We start from the raw sequence: 19,442 nt of genomic DNA, 5'->3' as shown, positions 1-19,442 counted from the left end.
TTTTCAGGTTTAGCTTTTTTCTTTTTGATATAATTCACATATCATATCATTCACCCTTTAAAAAGGTGTACAATTAATGGTTATTACTATAATCACAGATTTGTGTAACCATAGCCATTATTTAATTCCAGGACATTTCACCACTCCAAAAAGAAACCCATACCCATTAGCAGTCCACTCCCCCATTTCTCCCTCCATCCGTCCTCTATCAGCAACAAATCTGCTTCCTATCTCTGTAGATTTGCCTATTTTGGACTTCTCATATAAATGGAATCATAAAATATGTAGTCCTTTGTAACTTTCACTTTCGTAATGTTTCTTTAGTATGTCTCAAGGTTCATCCATGTTAAAGCATAAATCAGCACTTCATTCCTTTTATGGCTGAATAATATCCCATTATATGGATGTACTATATCAGTTTATCCATTTTATCAATTTGGGTTGTTTCTACTTTTTGGCTCTTATGAATAATGCTGTGAACATTCATTTACAAGTTTTTGTGTCGATATATGTTTTCACTTTTGGGTATATACCTAGGAATGGAATTGCTTGGACATACAGTAACTGTCTGTAACTGCTAAACTGTTTTACAATGCAGCTACACCATTTTACATTCCCACAAATAATGTACAGAGATTTTTAATTTCTCTATTTTGCAAATGCTTCTTATTATCTTTTTTATTATAGTCATTCTAGTTGGTGTGAAGTATCTTAAGTTTCGATTTGCATTTCGCTAGTAACTGATGATGTTGAACATTTTTTCATGTATTTATTTGCCATTTGTACATCTTGGAGAAATATTTATTCTCATCCTTTGCCCATTATTTCATTGGGTTGTCTTTTTATTCTTGAATTATATAAGAGTTCTCTATATATTCTGGGTACTCGACACTTATCAAATACATAATTTGTAAATATTTTCTCCTGTATTTCTTTGCTTTCTTGATAGTGTCCATTTAAGCATAAAGATTTTAATATTAATTTCAGTTTATCTATTTTTTCTTTGGTTGCTTATGCTTTAGGGTCCACAGTGAATAAACCATTGCCTAGTCTAAGGTCATAAAGCTTTATACCTGTGTTTCATTGTAAGAATTTTCTAGTTTTAGCTCTTACATTCAGGCCTTTGATTCAGTTTGACTTAATTTTTATATATGGTGTGAAGGTCCAACTTTATTCTTTGCATGTGAATATCCAGTTGTTCTTAGCACCATTTCTGTAGAAAACATTATTCACTCCCCCAGTGAATTATCTCTTGTCCAAAATTAACCATAAATGTATGGACTTATTTCTGGACTCAGTCCTATTTCATTGATCTATACCAGGGGTGGGCAAACTTTTTGACTCGAGGGCCACAATGGGTTCTTAAACTGGACTGGAGGGCCGGAACAAAAGCATGGATGGAGTGTTTGTGTGAACTAATATATATTCAAAGTAAACATCATTACATAAAAGGGTACGGTCTTTTTTTTTTTTTTTTTTTTTTAGTTTTATTCATTTCAAACGGGCAGGATCTGGCCCGCGGGCCGTAGTTTGCCCACGGCTGATCTATACTGTATGTCTAGACTGATACCAATACCACATGGTCTTGGTTGTTGCAGCTTTAAAGTAAACATTGAAATCTGAAAGTGTGAGTTCTCTTAAGTTTTTCCCCCCAAAAGTTATTTTGGCTATTCTGGGGTTGCTTACATGTTCATAAGAAATTTAGGATTACTTTGTCAGTTTTTGGAAAAGAGGCAGTTTGAATTTTGGTAGGATTGCATTGAATCTGTAGATCAATTTGGGGAGTATTGCCACCTTAGCAATATTAAGTCTTCCAGTCTGTGAATAAAATCTTTCCATTTATTTGGGTCTTCTTTAATTTATTTTAATGATATTTATAGTTTTTAGTATACAAAATTTGTCTTTTGTCAAAAGTATTCCTAAGTATATTTTTCCTTTTGGTGCTATTGTAAATGAAATTGTTTTTTTTTTTTTTAAATATATTTTATTGATTTTTTACAGAGAGGAAGGGAGAGAGATAGAGAGTCAGAAACATCGATGAGAGAGAATCATTGATCAGCTGCCTCCTGCACATCTCCCACTGGGGATATGCCCGCAACCCAGGTACATGCCCTTGACCGGAATCGAACCTGGGACCTCTCAGTCCGCAGGCCGACGCTCTTTCCACTGAGCCAAACCGGTTTCGGCTGAAATTGTTTTCTTAATTTAAGTTTTAGATTGTTCATTGCTAGTGATAGAAATAGAATTGATTTTTGTTTATTGATCATTTGCCTCTAGACTGCCAAACATTTTTTTCTCTTCATTCAGGTAGTTCCCTGAAATCGCAGCTGTCATGAAAATTCTTCTAATTTATTCAACTTGCTTATTCCTTTTTTGAGGATTTTTTTTTTCTTAACAGGCAGGCTTGAGTTACCAAGCTATTTTCAGTCCAGTAATATGTCTTCAAACATTTGGGTACTTGTTAAATGCCTCTGTAAACAAATTGTTAACCACCTGCTTTTCTGTGTGGTCTGTGTGAGCTAATATCTTATCACTGTGGGCAGATATTTCATTAAAATAGAGATCTAGGAAGCTGGAGAATAACCTGTGGAGAATTCTCCTCCTGCCAGTTCTCTGCTTCATCCCTCCCAACTAATAGATAGGAATTACAATTCTGATCTGTTCTGAAAAACACCCAGTTTCTGGTCCAGTACTTACTCCTCTTGCTTACGTTCTGTCCCTCGTTGTTCAGTTAATACATTGCTTAGTCGCCTACTCTGGTCTTACACATGTCACATGCCCAATCTCTAAAGCTTTGCCTGAGCCCTTGATTGTAACCTGCTGCTGAGATTGATCTCCCATATCCCATGGCTGATGCTTTGGTGTTCTGGACGATACTCAGCTAGTTTTATTTCTTCTCTGATGGTGCCTCTTAGACATTATTTGTGCTGGCCTTATCCCATCCCCTCTCAGCTTGCAAGTGTTAGTGAGCTTTTGGCCATACTTTCTTTCTCATCCTGCAGTCTAAAACTTTGGAATTTGTGGAGCCTTGATGGGTCATGCAGTTATATGGCACATGCATTGTTAAGAATAGTGATATTTATATGCCCCTTAAAACTTCATACAATCCCTTTTGTGCAGGTTTCTCCTGTACTCTGTCTCCCCTCCTTGCCCCAGTGCCTTCTTGCTAGTAAAGTATAATTTTTTTTTTTTAATATATTTTATTGATTTTTTACAGAGAGGAAGGGAGAGAGACAGAGAGCCAGAAACATCGATGAGAGAGAAACATCGATCAGCTGCCTCCTGCACATCTCCCACTGGGGATATGCCCGCAACCCAGGCACACGCCCCCGACCGGAACCGAACCCGGGACCCCTCAGTCCGCAGGCCGACGCTCTATCCACTGAGCCAAACCGGTCTCGGCAAGTATAATTTTGTGTGTGATCTTTGCTGGTGCTAATAATGCCAGTGCACATCGTTTTCTACTGGTGAAATGTTGTTACACTTGAAAGTAAATGGCTCTTTTCGTGCTGTATTTTTCTTTGAGTAGCTCATTAAAAAGAAAATTTAAGAATTTTAAATAATTTTATTATTTTTTTTGAGCTAGGTGAATCTTTCTAAATCAGTTTTTCAGGTTCATTTTCCATTCAGAGCTTTAAAAATTTGGAAGTAGAAAAGATCTGACACTTAGCCCATTCATTACCCTCACACATTTCAAAAGAACGGCCACAACTAGGGGATTATATGTGATAAAAATCTTTTTATGGTCCAGGGTCCATAAATAAGAACTATTAAGAATTGTGAGGAAGAGAAAAGTGTTGTGTGTTTGTTGCCAGTGTCCCAAAATTAAGGCATTAGAGGCCTGAACTTGAGTTCTACTTTCTATGTGAAGATTGATCCCTGCTCCCCAACTTGGCTCACACTCTGCGCCTCAATGCTCCTACTATTCCCATAGATGTACACGTCTGATCTAGGTAAGGTTGCAGAGAATCTGTGAGCCCCTAAGAGATAATTGTATTTAAAAAATTTTTGTATCTAAAATTATTTGTGATTATATCTGTAAATGACATTTGGTCATTTTTTTTTCTTTAAAAAGAGTATTAGCCTGGCTGGTGAGGCTCAGTGGTTGATCGTTGACCTATGAGCCAGGAGGTCATGGTTCGATTCCCAGTGGTGGCACATGCTGGGGTTGTGGGCTGGATTCCTGGTGTGGGCCTGTAGAAGACAGCTGATCAACGATTCTCTCTCATCACTGATGTTTCTATCTCTCTCTCCCTCTCCCTTCCTCAGTAAAATAAAAGAAAGTATTAAATAGTGCTTTTTAAAAATCTGATGTAAAACTTTGTCTTCTGTCTTCCATCACTTCCTTCCAACCCTGCTTCCCAAAGGCAAACACTTTGAATTGTTTCTTCTTATTAATGTTTTGCTCATTGCTTGTCTCCAATACCTTGAATAGTGCCTGTTTGGACAACTAATATCTCTTGGTTGAATGAATGAAAGGTTGTCCTTTCTTTGTTTCCATCATGATAGTTTATTATGCAACTAGTGGCCTGGTGCATGAAATTCGTGCACATTAAAAGGGGATTAATTAGAGGAAATATTTTAATATTGCTATTTGCCCATTCTCTATAATAGAAGTGTCAGAGATGAAAGAAAATTAGTAAAATGTATATGAAAATCTTCCTCCTGTCAGAGTCTGGGGCGCACCACGGGACCTAGAGTCAAGTCCCCGCCCACCCACCTCAAAATCGCGTGAGACCCAGACCTGGCCGCCTTCCGTCCCCCATTGGGCTAGATCCAGACCCAGCTGGTCCCACCCTTGTCAAGCCCCGCCAGGCAGGGGGGCGCAGCCTCAGGTCCCCTGGTCTGGCGCCGAGGCGGAGGGCGTGGCCTGAGGTCCCCCGTCAAGCCCTGCTGGGTGGGGGGCATGGCCTGAGATTCCCCATCAAGCCCTGCTGGGTGGGGGGCATGGCCTGAGGTCCCCCAGCCTAGTGTCAAGGCGGGAGGTACGGCCTGAGGCCCCCCGTCAAGCCCTGCTGGGCGTGGGGTGTGGCCTGAGGTTCCCCATCAAGCCCTGCCAGGTGGGGTGTGTGGCCTGAAGTCCCCTGTCAAGCCCCACAGGGGCAGGGGGTGGGGGCGCAGCCTCAGGTCCCTGCTGATTGCTCGTTAAGGCTCTTTACGGGAATTCGGCCTCTGCTGTGGGCGCAGTCATCTTGTGTTATGGAACCACACACACAACCCCCCCCCCCACCCTGCCTCCGATGTGGGCGCAGTCATCTTGTGTTATGTAACCACACACACACACACACACACACACACACACACACACACACACACCCTGCCTCCGATGTGGGCGCAGTCATCTTGTGTTATGGAACCACCACCACCACCACCACCCCGGCCCCCCCCCCCCCCCCCCCCGTGGGCGCCGCCATCTTTGTGGTGGAGTGGCGGTCAATTTGCACATTCCCTCTTTATTATATAGGATTGTGGGTTGAATATCAGTTTTCCTCTTAGATGGCATTGCTCTACCATCTTATCATACAATGTTGCTGTTCACATGTGATTCCACTAAGTCTAGTTTTTTTGTACATGACCTATGTTTCCTTTCTGCAAATTTTTGTGATCTTCTCATATTAGCACTTAAAACATTAATTATGCTGGGAATTAAATCTAGACATTCATCTTGCTCAGTAAGGGGAAATTTTCTTGAATCATTTCTTTGAGAGGTCTTCCCTCTCCCCTGTCCCCCTAAGAAAGGTAAAGAAATATGTTTTCTCTGTTGGTTCTTTCTGGAATTTTATTACTGGGATGTTGAACTTCATGAATGTTCTTTATTTTATTTTTTAAAACTTTATTATTATTATTAATTAATTTATTTTTAATCCTCACCCGAGGATATTTTCCCATTGATTTTTTTTTTTTTTTTAGAGAGAGTGGAAGAGAGAGGGAAAGACAGAGAGAAACATTGGTGTGAGAGAAACACATCGATTGGTTGCCTCCTGCCTGTGCCCTGACTAGGGTTTGGACCAGGGAGGAGCCTGCAGCTGAGGTACATGCCTTTGCTGGAATTGAACCCGGGAGGGACCCTTTGGACCGCAGGCCAACGCTTTATCCACTGAGCCAAACGGCTCAGGCAGTGTTCTTTTTTTTTTTTTTTTTTTTAATATATATTTTATTGATTTTTCACAGAGAGGAAGGGAGAGAGACAGAGAGCTAGAAACATCGATCAGCCGCCTCCTGCACATCTCCCACTGGGGATGCGCCCGCAACCCAGGTACATGCCCTTGACCGGAATCGAACCCAGGACCCTTCAGTCTGCAGGCCGACGCTCCATCCACTGAGCCAAACCGGTTTCGGCTCAGGCAGTGTTCTTTATTTAAAAAAAAATCTTTAGTTATTTATCACTTTGTCTTAATGTTGTAATTTCTGGGAGATTTTCTTAGTGTTACCTTCTAATCCTTCTATTAGTTTTTTATTTGTGTTTTCTAATTTGAAATGTGTTATCCTATTTCTTGTTTTCTGATTAGTCTCTCTTTTTAAAAAATCCTCACTTGCAGATATGTTTCTGTTGATTTTTTTTTAAAATATATTTTATTGATTTATTACAGAGAGGAAGGGAGAGAGACAGAGAGCTAGAAACATCAATGAGAGAGAAACATCAATCAGCTGCCTCCTGCACATCCCCCACCGGAGATGTGCCCGCAACCCAGGCACATGCCCTTGACTGGAATCGAACCCGGGACCCTTCAGTCCGCAGGCCGACGCTCTATCCACTGAGCCAAACCGGTTTTGGCGTTTCTGTTGATTTTTAGAGAGAGAGAAAGGGGGGGGAGAGAGAGAGAGGGAGAGGAGGGGGGGAGGAAGGGAGGGAGAGAGAGAGAGAGGAGAGAGGGGAGGAGGAGGGAGAGAGAGAGAGAGAGACATCAGTGTGAGAGATAAACATTGATCTGCTGCCTCCTGTATGGGTCCAAATCTGCAACCTTGGTATGTACCCTGACCAGGAATGAAACCCCGCGAGCCTTTGGTGCATGGAAAAATGCTCCAATCAACCGAGCCACCCCAGCCAGGGCTGACTGTTCTCTTTTTAAATGGAGTGTCCTGTTGTTACTGTTTTGTAGATAGACTTCCAACCCTTCCTTCTTGTTATTTAGCTTTTGCCCCACTCCTGTTTCTCCCAACACTTGGCATCTTTTCTGAGCTACTCTGCCAGGGCCCATCTGCCATTTTTAAATTGCAGTTCTTCTTCTTCTTTTGAAGCTATGTAACTTAATTTTATGATTGTAATTCAGATGAAAAGCTAAATATGTAAATTTAACATTAATTATATGAAGAAAATATTGAATGAAAGTTTTTTGTCTCTCTTAATATCCAGATAGATATTGTGCTTTGTAATAATGAATTCTTTGAATTTTATTTGTGTAGAAGAAATTGAGGAAGAATCTGAAACAACCATTGAGGCTGACTTGACTGATAAACAGAAACATCAGTTGAAACATAGGGAACTCTTTTTGTCTCGCCAATATGAATCTCTGCCTGCAACACATATCAGGTAAGAACTTTTTAAGAAGTCGTTAGTATTCAGTAATATCATGACAATTAAAAAACACACCAAGCGACCTTCTTTGAAGCATTTTCCAAACTCTGCTCACGATCTTGCTCAAATTAGTTTACTAAATACTTCATAATGGAATCTTATCTTGAAAATTTATAGTGTGCCTTTGCATATTAAAGCCCTGAGAATGTTCTGCAGTAAAGTAACCACGTAGCTTTATTTTAATCTTGACTTTCCCAACTTATTTGGGTATCTGTTAGCATCCTCTATAAAAGTGTCCAGGAGACACCCTGCATTTTGGGAAATGCTGGTCTTTTCCAGAGTTCTAGAACATTATAGAGTCACTGGAGGCCCAGTGCATGAAATTCGTGCACAGGTGTGGTCCCTAGGCCTTGCCAGAGATTGAAGCGTGAGTGTCTAGCATGGAAAGGCAGGTCCCAGCTGACCTCTGGGCCCTGGGCAGCACCTGGGCCCCCAGGCCCCAGTGCGCCCCCCTCCACCTGAGTCATCGGGCCCCGGCCCGGCTCCCTCAGTGCCTGGGAGCCGGGTGGCAGCCCTGCACCCTGCTGCCGCCACTGGTCGCTGTGATTGGCGGGGCGATCGGGCCCCGCTTGCACCTGCCTTGGCCTGGTGCCGCCCGCTCACCTGCTCTACCATCCCGCCATGGTCCCGCTCTCGTTGGGGCCCATTGAGGCCAGCAGTGCCTACACTGCTGCCAGCATCGAGTTGCCGACCCCCACCATGTTCCGCGCCGCTCCCTTGTGGTCAGTGCATGTCATAGCAAGCAGTTGAACTCCCGGTCGAGGGGACAGTTTGCATATTAGGCTTTTATTATATAGAATAGGATTAGAGTCCAAGAACTAGGACCCAAGATCTGGTTCCTAGGGCAGATGACCTTTGATCCTATAGAGTATATGGCCTTTTATTTTTCTTTTGAGGACCTCTGGGCTAAAAACTTTATATTCTTTATTACTTACTTGCATTTGCTTTGTGCATTAATAGGTTGTAAAAGTGGGAAAATTCAGTCTTGGTTTGTAGTTTGGGAAGTTGTGGAGGAGTGATGGTGGTTTTATATGATCTGCTGATAGTGGTATCATTTAAGCACACACGGTTAAGCTGTTTCTCACTGTGGTTTATAATAGGTGCATCTTGGAGGTGTAACAAAATGTGTGAACTAAAAAAACAGGTAGTTACACACCTTTAGGATCAGGAAAACTGGGGGAGTTGGCATTTACTCAGCCTTTGAGATACTATGAGACATGTTTCAGGTAGAGGGAAACAGGTGAGCTTAGATGTGCAGGGAGCAGAATGTGTCCAGGGTGATAGGTGTGAGAAAATGCAGTGTTTCTGTCTCTTGAGGTAAAGAAATTCCTTCAACTCTTGTTCACAATCTTTATTTATTTTATTCAGTTCTCTTAAAAACTATTAATATAAGGAGTAAACTATGTTATATGTTAACTATTTATTTCAGTAATTGCCCCTCCCTCCTCTTTAGCCTTCAATTCAGTATTGTATTTAAATCTGCCTTTTTGGGATTAAACAAGTTTGATTTGGCCCTTGTAACCACACACACACACACACACACACACACACACACACACGCTCGCGCGCATGCACCTCAACTCCAAGGACCTCTTTTCAGAGTAGACATAGAGATCTTCTAAGGTAGGAAATGTATGACAAAGATACTGTAATTCTTTTTCCCCCAATTCTTTTAAGAAATGTTTTGATAACCCCCTCAATATAAGTTAACATTATACTGTTGCTTTATTTAGTTTGTTGTTTTTTTTTTAAGGAATACTGTGTTTAGATCGGCTACAGTTAGTATATTCTGTGTGAATTAGGTCCTTTTTCTGAAAAAGATAATTAGGCCAGATAAATTGGATAGTCATTTTACCCACCAATTAGGGGTATTTCAGGAATTAGGAGAGTAAGTTAATTTTTGCTCAAAAAGATAAAATGTGAAAACCTTTAATCATTTTCTTACAGATGTATGTAACTAATAAATGCTAAAGAGCCATATGAATTGATTATTTAATTAGAAGAAGCTAGAATGTAAAAATTCATTTTAAGCTCAAGAAGTTATGTGGCCAGTTTTAAAAATCTTGCCAGTACAAGAATGTGACAAATGGTTTTTAAAATGTAACCAAAACACACAAGTATATTTTTAATTTACCCTCCTGATAGCTTAGAATCTGTTTACAAGTAATGCTAGTTTCCTTTAACAGATTGCTTGGAAGGGAAAAAGTGATGTGTTTTTCATCTTTCATAAGGACTGAGAGAGTATATTGAAATATAATTATCAAGACACCCTGTGTTGAACATAGAAATTACATGGTATATGTGATCAGTCACTGTTGAACACATTTCCTGAGAATATTCCAGATTGGGTAGTTTACTAGGTGGTTGGTAAGTAAGACAAGGTCCCTAGCTCATAAACTCAAGAAGGAGTTTATCAGGTGGCAATTCTTTTGAATTATGATGGAGACACAGGCATTTGGGACTTTGTTTTCTTCCCCAAATTAAAAGGGACATCTGTAGCTTTCATCTTTGAACAGCTGAATGGGGTTTGGGGCAGTCTCTGGCCAAAGCATGGAGTCGTGCTGCCCAGCCCTCATGCTGATGTGGAACAAGTGCACGTTGAATGCGATCTGACATTTTGCTCCTGTTGAAGTCATGCCCTATCTATTTCTGCTATAACAGGAGGAAATTACTGGAGCCCCATTGTTGTTTGGCAGCAAAGAGGGCTCATTGGGTTGAATACTGGCTTTTTAGTCTCAGGGACATTATATGTGCCCAGATTTTCCTTGTGCCATGTGGAGCATAGGAGAAAACCTGACTGAGGTATTCCTGAGGTTCTTTGTAATTTGTGAGCTATAATACTGTAGTTTGAGATGCTATGAGCTTCTCAGAATGACAGGGAAGCAACTCTTTGTTCCTTCTGATTCCCTGATTCCACTGGAAGAGAGAGATCCGGACAGTTCTGGGTAGGGTTAGTGATTCAGCTCTTGTTGTGAAATACATAGGACTTGAGCAATGAGAATGCTTTGGGAACTTTTTTGTTTAGACAAAGGGAAGAGGAGCATGCTTCACACACAGTGTCTTAAGCCATTAATAATAAATTATATATGCTGCATCCATTTTATAAAGCACTATAAAATGGATTGTTAATGCCAGCTACGAGACCTGTTGTAAGTATATATAATACTATATTCAGTCATATATAGCCCATGTTTATTGAACTTGGCTTTTAAAATATCTAACATTTATTGAATCTTTATGATCACTGTTATCCCACTTGCTTTACATATATCTTATTTAATCCTCACAATGACTTGATGAAGTAGGTCCTGTTATAACCCCCATTTTACAGATGAGGAGACTGAAGCACAAAAAGGTTAAGTAATTGTCAGACTCACAGCTTTAAAAAAAAATATTTTTATTCATTTCAGAGTGGAAGGGAGAGATAGAAACATCAATGATAAAAGAGAATCATTGATTGGCTGCCTCCTGCACGCCCCCTACCAGGGATTGAGCCTGCAATCAGGCATGTGCCCTTGACTGGAATTGAACCCAGAATCGTTTATTCCGCAGGCCAACACTCTATCCACTGAACCAAACCAGCCAGGGCTGGACTCACAGCTTTTAAATGGCAGATTCAGAAATTGAACCCGGACTGCCTGGTTGCAGAGGTACAGCATTATGATGTGTACATGACATCAGGCATGGAAAGAAGCTATTCATAACTTGTTGACTAGGTAGGCTCACCCTATAATTCCTCCACCCAACAGCACCAATATTTTGGTGTATCATTAATACCTTTTCTAATCTTAAGTGTATTTGTTGGACTTTGGCCACACGTTGCTGGAATTTACTTGGAATGACAATGTATAGCTTCTTCTCTTGCTAAATAGTGCTTATTCTTCTGCACCACTATGTCATCTTTGCTCTTTCTAGCTTCGTTGATTTGTTTTTAAATATGTGAGAAATATGGTTGGAAAATGAGTGATGGAACAGCAGGAGGAGGGGATGGCAGTTAAATACAGGAAGGGTGTTCATTCAAGAAAGAATCCAAGTGTCACTGTCTTGGAATAGGCAAAGATTTTTAAGATTGTGAAGAGAGTCTTATGTTTTCTTGATGTTTTACTATTTCATCTTTTGTATTGAAGTTTGTTTTATGTATATGGTATGAAGAGGATCAGTTAGAAAACTAAGTTTAAAAAAATAACCATTTACAATATCATCAAAGAACACTGAACACCTAGAAATAAATCTCAAGATGTTTGAAAAAGGGGAAAGATGTGTAAAAACTAATATTATAAAGTATTGCTGAAGGAATGAAAAGACTTAAGTAAATGCAGGATAAGTAAATGCGTGACAATATGTCAGTTTTCTCCACATTATTCCAAAGATTGAATACAGTTCCAAAGAAAAGCTCAGCAGTGTTTGCGTGTGTGTGAAGTGTGAGTGTGTGTAAATTAAGCTGATTTTAAAATGTATGGGAATGTAAAGGATCAAGAAAGGTGAAAATAAGGAGTTTTAAAAGCATGGTTCGTGTACTCTGGAGTGTCCCTCTAACCAAGCATGTGCCCTGACCAGGAATTGAACCGTGATCTCCTGGTTCATATGTCGAGGCTCAACCGATGCACCACACTGGCCAGCAGGGCTCTTTGTCTTTTCTTAAATTTTCTGATTTTGGTTCTGAGCTAAGTCTGACTTTTATCTTTTAGCTCATCTACTGATACTTTAATTACTTAGTGTGCTTAGGCTCATAGGGTTGCTAGTAGCACAACTAGAGGGAAAATATAGTAAGTGGGGAAAAACCATATCCCAGTTTAACATTTTAAAGTTAATATTTTTATACACACTTTAAAAAAATGTGGTGGTTACACTATATAATCTTCCCTTTGAAATGATCAATTTATTCCCTATGGGTTGAAGTGTTTCCTTCTCTAACCAAAACCACAATGCAGAAAGGCCCTGGGCTAGATGGAAGTACATACTGCATATTGTCCCTAGTACGGGTGTTCCACACAGTTGTGGAAATGCCTGTGATTTTCCTGGCAATCAAAACCAGCTGTCATCCTGTTCTGGAGCAGGGGAACTTTCTAGCACCCTACCTTTTGGACATTTCACTGGCTCCTAGCTGTAAAAGGGGAAGGTGGCACCAAGGAAGGGATAACCCCCTCCCTTGAATTTACTTGTGGACAGTTTCTTTCACATTTTTATCCAATCTCCTGAATTGTGGATTAAAGTCTTAATCTTCAGTACTCTTCACATGCCACAGGCAGAATGGTCTTTCTAAAACATTGCTTGTCATTTTTCTTCATAAAGTCCACAGTAAGCCCTAACTTCTCTTCTTGGTTTTTATTCCCCTACCTTACTCAAACAGATGTTCCAATTTTGTGGGGGGGGTTTTTTGGTTTTCTTTTTTTTTGATCCTTCTTTTATTTTTATTTCTTAACATCTGTTAAAGCAATATTAACAACAAAAATATATCTTTGAATAGAAATGCTTAAAGGTTTCCAGATTCCTTTGTCTTCTTTGTCCTCCTCCTTTTTATAATCTATAAAATCATATTCCTTCAGTTAACATAGGCAGTCCTTGAATGTTTGTTGCTAAGATTTATTTAATAATTTAGAGCATTGGTTTTTAACCAGTTCTTAAGCAGTTTTATGTCCTCGGGGACTTTTGGCAAGGTCTGGACAGTTCTGGTCGTCACAACTCGCTGTGAGGATGCTACTATCATCCAGTGGGGTAGAGGCCAGCGATGCTACTTAAATATTACCCTACCAGGATAGCCCTTGCAACATATGTCAGTAACACGAAGGTTGAGGAAAGTTTGCTCCCTTAGTATATATTGTAGTCATACAAATTTATGCACTTTATCTAATGAGGATTCCCCATTTTGCTTTAAATTTAAATTTTATTATTTTAAAAATCAAATAAATGAGTTCCCCCACTGCAGTCATTTTCAACTTCTCTGCACGTTTACCACTCTGACACTGCTACTGTTAATTTTTCAGTTTTAGAAATCTCTCTTTACTTCCTCTTCCTTCCCTTCTCTTTCCCTTGTGTTTCCAGTATATCACAACTTTTATTTAACTTAATGATCAATCTTTGTATTTTATGACTTGTAAATATTCCTTACATACTGGTACTCTTTCTGGTACAACCTTTTGTTTTCCTTAGAGTATGATAATTGTTTTGCTTTTTCCTTTCCATTAGTCTTCTAAAATGTAAAAAGTTTTTAGTGTTTACTTACTTGAAAATGTTTTTCACTGTTAATGGAGATTTGTTTAAGCATAGAATTCTAGTTTAGAAATAATTTCCTTCAGAATTTCTAATCTTTCTGAAAGCATGTTGGATCTTTGAGCTTCATTATTTTATTTGGTTGTTCATTGTATTTAATGGATACGATGCTGTATAAAACTGTCTATTTGCTGAATTTCCACTCACAGAACCTAGCATGGTTTTTTTAATATGAAAAAGTCTTCAGAGCAAATGTAAGCTCATAAGGCCAGCGAGAAAAATGCCTTTTTGTAAAAATGAAGAAATAATGGCTTTCATTGAGCAAGGACTAAGGTTAAAGCAGACCTTGCACCTGTCGCAGTGGTATCCCAGGTTCAGTGTGCCTTCACGTCACTGGTGACGCTTGTTGATCAGGTAGATTCCTGATCCTCCCCCAGATACTTGGATTCATTCAGTCTGGTGTGCCTAAGAAATCTGGACTTTTTTCCAAGCAGGGATGGTAAATTCTGAACCATTCCACAAACTGCAGTTGTATGAAATGGAATGGAATTCTTCAGGCAGTATGGAAATGGATGCTAATTTAAACTTTCTCTTTTTCACTTATCCAGATTGGTAACCTCTTTAGGTAAAAGAAATATATTACCTGTATGCACATTTTTACATATGGTTTTTGAATTTCTTGGATTATACAGGACATCCTGATAAGCAAACAGTAGGCTGATCAGCACCTGCCATTAAACATGGGACCATGTTGTGTTATGTTTATTCACATGTCTCTCTATCCCAGCACGGTCTCTGAAACAGTATATTTTAAAGAACTTTTTGAATGATCTGTGGGGTAGTATGTTATCTCCATGGAAATTCCTTGCTCTTGCATGGTTCCCTGTAGAAAAGCAGTATGAATAATTATATGGGCCTGGAGTATTCTTTCTTTGTGTATGGTCTTTGATATATTTTATCATCATGTTTGGGTATCTTTATTCCTTAAGGATTGAAGTATTATGGGAGAGAACAATGAGGATCATTGCTTGAGATTTAGCATAAATCATATTTAGAGTTTGATAATAATTCCTTTAGTTTGGGGTTTGCTTAAAATTTAGCATGTGTTTATCTATGTGCCAATATTTGTTCAGCATAAAGGAAGACAACAGTTTAAATCTCATTTAAACTACTTTTATTGGCAACTCTTGGCATGTAGCACGTGTTTATTACATAATCATACTTCATAAAATAATTCTGACTCAACATCCTGCTTTGTCAGCTGTTAATACGTGTACATGAATATTTTTGTGTTGGATTTTCATTTTTTTTTTAATATATTTTATTGATTTTTTACAGAGTGGAAGGGAGAGGGACAGAGAGCCAGAAACATCGATGAGAGAGAAACATCGATCAGCTGCCTCCTGCACACCTCCCACTAGGGATGTGCCCGCAACCAAGGCACATGCCCCCGACTGGAATCGAACCCGGGACCCCTCAGTCCGCAGGCCGACGCTCTATCCACTGAGCCAAACCGGTCAGGGCGGATTTTCATTTTTAATTTGGGAAAAGTATAATATAGGTATAGTAAAGAAAATTTAAAAACTAAAATCACCTATTATCCTTTCATTTTTGCATAAAAGCTATATTGCCCCAAATAATTTATATTTTAGATTGGCTGAGGTATCCTATTGGTGTTTTTTAATCATGTGCCTATAAAACAGTATAACCAGTGTTTTCTATCTCCTAATATAATTATGAAAATGGTTTAATTATTCAGTTTAAATTCTCTTGTCCTTTCAGACAGTATGGAGGAGACTTTAAGTATGCTATATTGTTTATATGAATTTCCAGTGACTGTTAACCCTTAAAATTCAAGTGACTATTAAAGAAAGTGGTATCTATTAAAATAACATTTAGCAGATTTTGCTTCTCCCATTAAAAAATACTCAACTTTTGAGAACTTAACAAAAATGAGTTTATTTCTTCTAGGTAATGTATTAATTGTTATAAATATTGCTTTGTTAACTGTTAATGAGGCAAAATAAAATGGAGCTTACTTTTAGAAAGCCCATTTATTATTTAAGCATGCTGCATGGGGGAGCACATAGCCACAGGTCAGAGAAGTTCTGTGGCTGCTGTAGATGTGCTCACAGCAACAGAGCAATTTCCCACTCATTTTGTCCCTTGTGAAAGCATGTCAGGTAATTGTTGACTTTTGAGTGTTGTTATGTGTACTGAAGTAATAATGTTAATTTTTCTGCTTCAGTAATATGCATGAATAAAATATATTAGAAAAATAGAAAACCTTTGTAACTCTTGGTAACCAAAATAGAGATGGGATATTATGGAGATATCATATGCTCTCAGAGATATCTTTTGAAGTGATGTTAATTAACCTAAGGTGATTACCAGAAAAAGATGTTTTTATGAGAAAATGATCTTAAATTTGAGGAATATAGAAGTATTGCAAAATGTTTAGAAAACTAATTTTTTTTAACCTATGTGCTAGTATTTTGCTTTTCTTGTGGTATTTTTTCCTTTGAATTGTTTTTCTTATTTTAATTTAATTTTTTCTAATACAGTTTACAACAGTATTATTTTGTATTGGTTTCAGGTGTATACCATAATGATTAGACAATCATATACTTAAAAAATTTTTAATTGATTTTTTTTGACAGAAAGAGGGGGTGTGGGGGAGAGAGAGAGAGAGAGAGAGAGATGTGAGAAACCCACAGGTGGCCCAACCAGGGATTGAACCCTCAACTTGGGTATTGAACTTGCCACCCCTTGGTGTATGTGATAATGCTTCAACCAACCAAGTCACACTGGCCAGGGCATATACTTTACTACAAAGTAATACTCCCACCCCCACCCCCACTCACCTGGTGACATGCATAGTTATTATAATACTAGTGGCCCGGTGCACGGATTCGTACACATTGAAAGGAAATTAATTAGAATTCCTGGGATGGCTCCGTGGCTCGAAGGGCATCTGCGGAGTGAGATGGGGAGAAAAAGAAAGAAAACTCATGCTCAGGTCTTTGGGCTTGAGATGCTGGCTTGCGGAGTTGGCTCAAGGTGCTGGCTCTGGTGCAGGGACTAATGCAGGTGGTCCCGGGTGGTGGCCAATGGGCGGGACTGGGCGAGACAGGCCGGACACACACCCTGGAGCCAACCTCCTTTGGTTCCTTCCCAGCCGGCTGCACCTGGGGCGGTGCTGCAGCTTGTGGGCATCTACAGAGTGAGCAGGTGGGGTCCCTTGGCCTGGCCTGTGGGGATCAGATGAAACTGGCTCTCCAACATCCCCCGAGGGGTCCCAGAGTATGAGAGGGCACTCTGCAAAGTTGCTGTCCTACAGGGTGTGGAATGCAAACACAAGTGTGCAGTAAACCAGATTCGGGACGACAGTGCCCCAGCAACAACATAACCCATGGCTGAAGGTGGAATCAGGCTGAAGGTGGAATCATGCAGCCCCACAAGGAATCAGGCTCCCTCCTCTCTGGTTTCAGGGTCCTTAACCCAAGAACCACCGCTGCCAAGTCACTGCAGCTCGGCAGCTCCTGCACTGAGCGTCTGCCCTCTGGTGGTCAGTGCGCAACATAGGTACCAGAGGTCGGACAGTCACTTAGCCTTTTATACATATCGACTATGGACTGTATTCCCTGTAATGTGTTTATTTTTGCTTGTTATTTTGTGGGGAGCAAGTAGTGACTTTTGTTTAGAAAATTAAATACATCATATTTAGAAAATATTTCTGAGCCCTGACAAATATCTATAACTTGAACAGTCAAAATTCTTCTGTCAAGACCTGCCAGCATGGGTCAGTGGTTGAGCATCAATCTATGAATAAGGAGGTCATGTTGCCCAGTGGTGGTCCTGGAGGAGGCAGCCAATTGATGATTCTCATCATTGATGTGTGTTTTTTAAAAAAAATATTTTTATTAATTTCAGAGAGGAAAGGAGAGGGAGAGAGAGATAGAAACATCAATGATGAGAGAGAATCATTGATTGGCTGCCTCCTGCACTCCCCCTACTGGGGATCAAGCCTGCAACCCGGGCATGTGCCCTTGACTGGAATCGAACCCAGGACCCTTCAGTCCACAGGCCGACGCTCTGTCCACTGAGCCAAACCGTCTAGGGCAGTGGTCGGCAAACTCATTAGTCAATAGAGCCAAATATCAATAGTACAATGATTGAAATTTCTTTTGAGAGCCAAATTTTTTAAACTTAAACTATATAGGTAGGTATATTGTTATTAATTTAGGGTACTCCTAAGCTGGCCTTTGCTAAAAATGTCCTCAATCTGATTGAGGTATGTTCGCTGAGGTCGACCCCTTCCAACTCTCCCATCCACACTCGTCTTGTATACTTGTTTCGTCTATCTTTCCAAAAACCGACTTCTGCATATGGGCCACAAAGTTTCAATCGCATGTGGTATTTTGTGGAAGAGCCACACTCAAGGGGCCAAAGAGCCAGCCGCATGTGGCTTGCAAGCTGTGGTTTGCCGACCACTGGGCTAGGGCATCGTTGATGTTCCTATCTCTCTCCCTTCCTCTCTGAAATCAATAAAAATATATTTTTAAAAATCCTCCTGTCACATATATAGCTATATTGAATTTTTCAAGCTAGTGAGGATAATTTTAAAAGTGCTCATAATTTATGCCTCTACCTGGATAACCTTACTTTTTCTCAAGTCTAGACCAGCCTTTTTAAATTGACATAATTTCCAAACTCATGCACAGACTTAGGATCAAAGGTAATTGCTATCAAACTTCAAGGTCCGCACAAGCCTATAGATCGTTATTTTGCCCCTTGCTCTGTAGAAGTTGCTAGTGTTTAAATTTTAACTAGTCTTTAGAGCAGTTTCAATAAAGGTAAGTTAGTTAATCCTGATATGAGTGTGTATTATTTTTAGGTTATCATATGCAGTGGCTTCTTTAAAAATCTGGAGGTTATATTAGATACTGGTTTTCATTGTTTATATAATTGTTTTCATTGTTTATATTTTTGCTTGAAAAATATAAAACCACCTCATATTTACTCATTATAGACTCAGAAACTGACTTAATCTGAAGGTTTTTCATTGTACTTTTTCCTTGAATAATTCAGAAATAACTATAAAATGCTTTATGATATAAGCGTTTACCACCTAACTGCTCTTTCCATTTATAGAGGTTAGCTTCTCTATAAATGTCTACAAAAACAGTCTTATGTTTTAGATTATACAACACCAGGATTGTAAAGCCAGTCTTACATTTATGTATATTCCTAACTGCCATTTGGATTTTTAATGCCAACTTTACATTTGGAATATTCCGTATTTTGCATACGTCACCACTGTGAAGGTGGAGTAGCCTTTCTTAAACGCTTATTTGTTCATTCACTTTCCCCCTCTTTCAACAGGGGGAAATGCAGTGTTGCCCTTCTGAATGAGACAGAGTCAGTATTGTCATATCTCGATAAAGAGGTAATTCACAATTATACTTGTTTTCTGTGTGTTTTTCCATTTTTTGCATGAAGCCATATCTTTTGAATTAATTTCTTTTTGTACCAAATTATTGCACCACCATAGCAGTATTATAGTAAAAATATAATCACTAAAATGTATTTGGATAATTTGATTTTTCTGGTTGAGGCAAGAGTTGACAAAACCCCTGTGTCTGTCTCTCTCTTT

General features: G+C 39.5%; 1 protein-coding gene across 9 annotated transcripts in view; it reads left to right on the top strand.

Moving 5' to 3' along the window:
* Positions 1-19,442, top strand: part of MTA3 (metastasis associated 1 family member 3) — a 173,161-nt gene that overhangs the window by 76,679 nt on the left and 77,040 nt on the right. For 8 of the 9 annotated variants that reach the window (XR_004971857.1, XM_036334736.1, XM_036334735.1 and 5 more), the window contains exons 4-5: positions 7,405-7,531; positions 19,172-19,235. Coding sequence is in view for 8 of the 9 variants with exons in the window: in XM_036334736.1 (XP_036190629.1) it covers positions 7,405-7,531; positions 19,172-19,235 (191 nt within the window). In the remaining variant the exon portion in view is untranslated. The remainder of the gene's footprint in view (positions 1-7,404; positions 7,532-19,171; positions 19,236-19,442) is intronic. The other variant, XM_036334737.1, reaches the window with a different exon arrangement.

The sequence above is a fragment of the Myotis myotis genome, unplaced genomic scaffold, assembly GCF_014108235.1.
Source record: "Myotis myotis isolate mMyoMyo1 unplaced genomic scaffold, mMyoMyo1.p scaffold_m19_p_14, whole genome shotgun sequence".
Classification (NCBI taxonomy): Eukaryota; Metazoa; Chordata; class Mammalia; order Chiroptera; family Vespertilionidae; genus Myotis; species Myotis myotis.
This window is presented reverse-complemented; position numbering and strand designations above follow the sequence as displayed.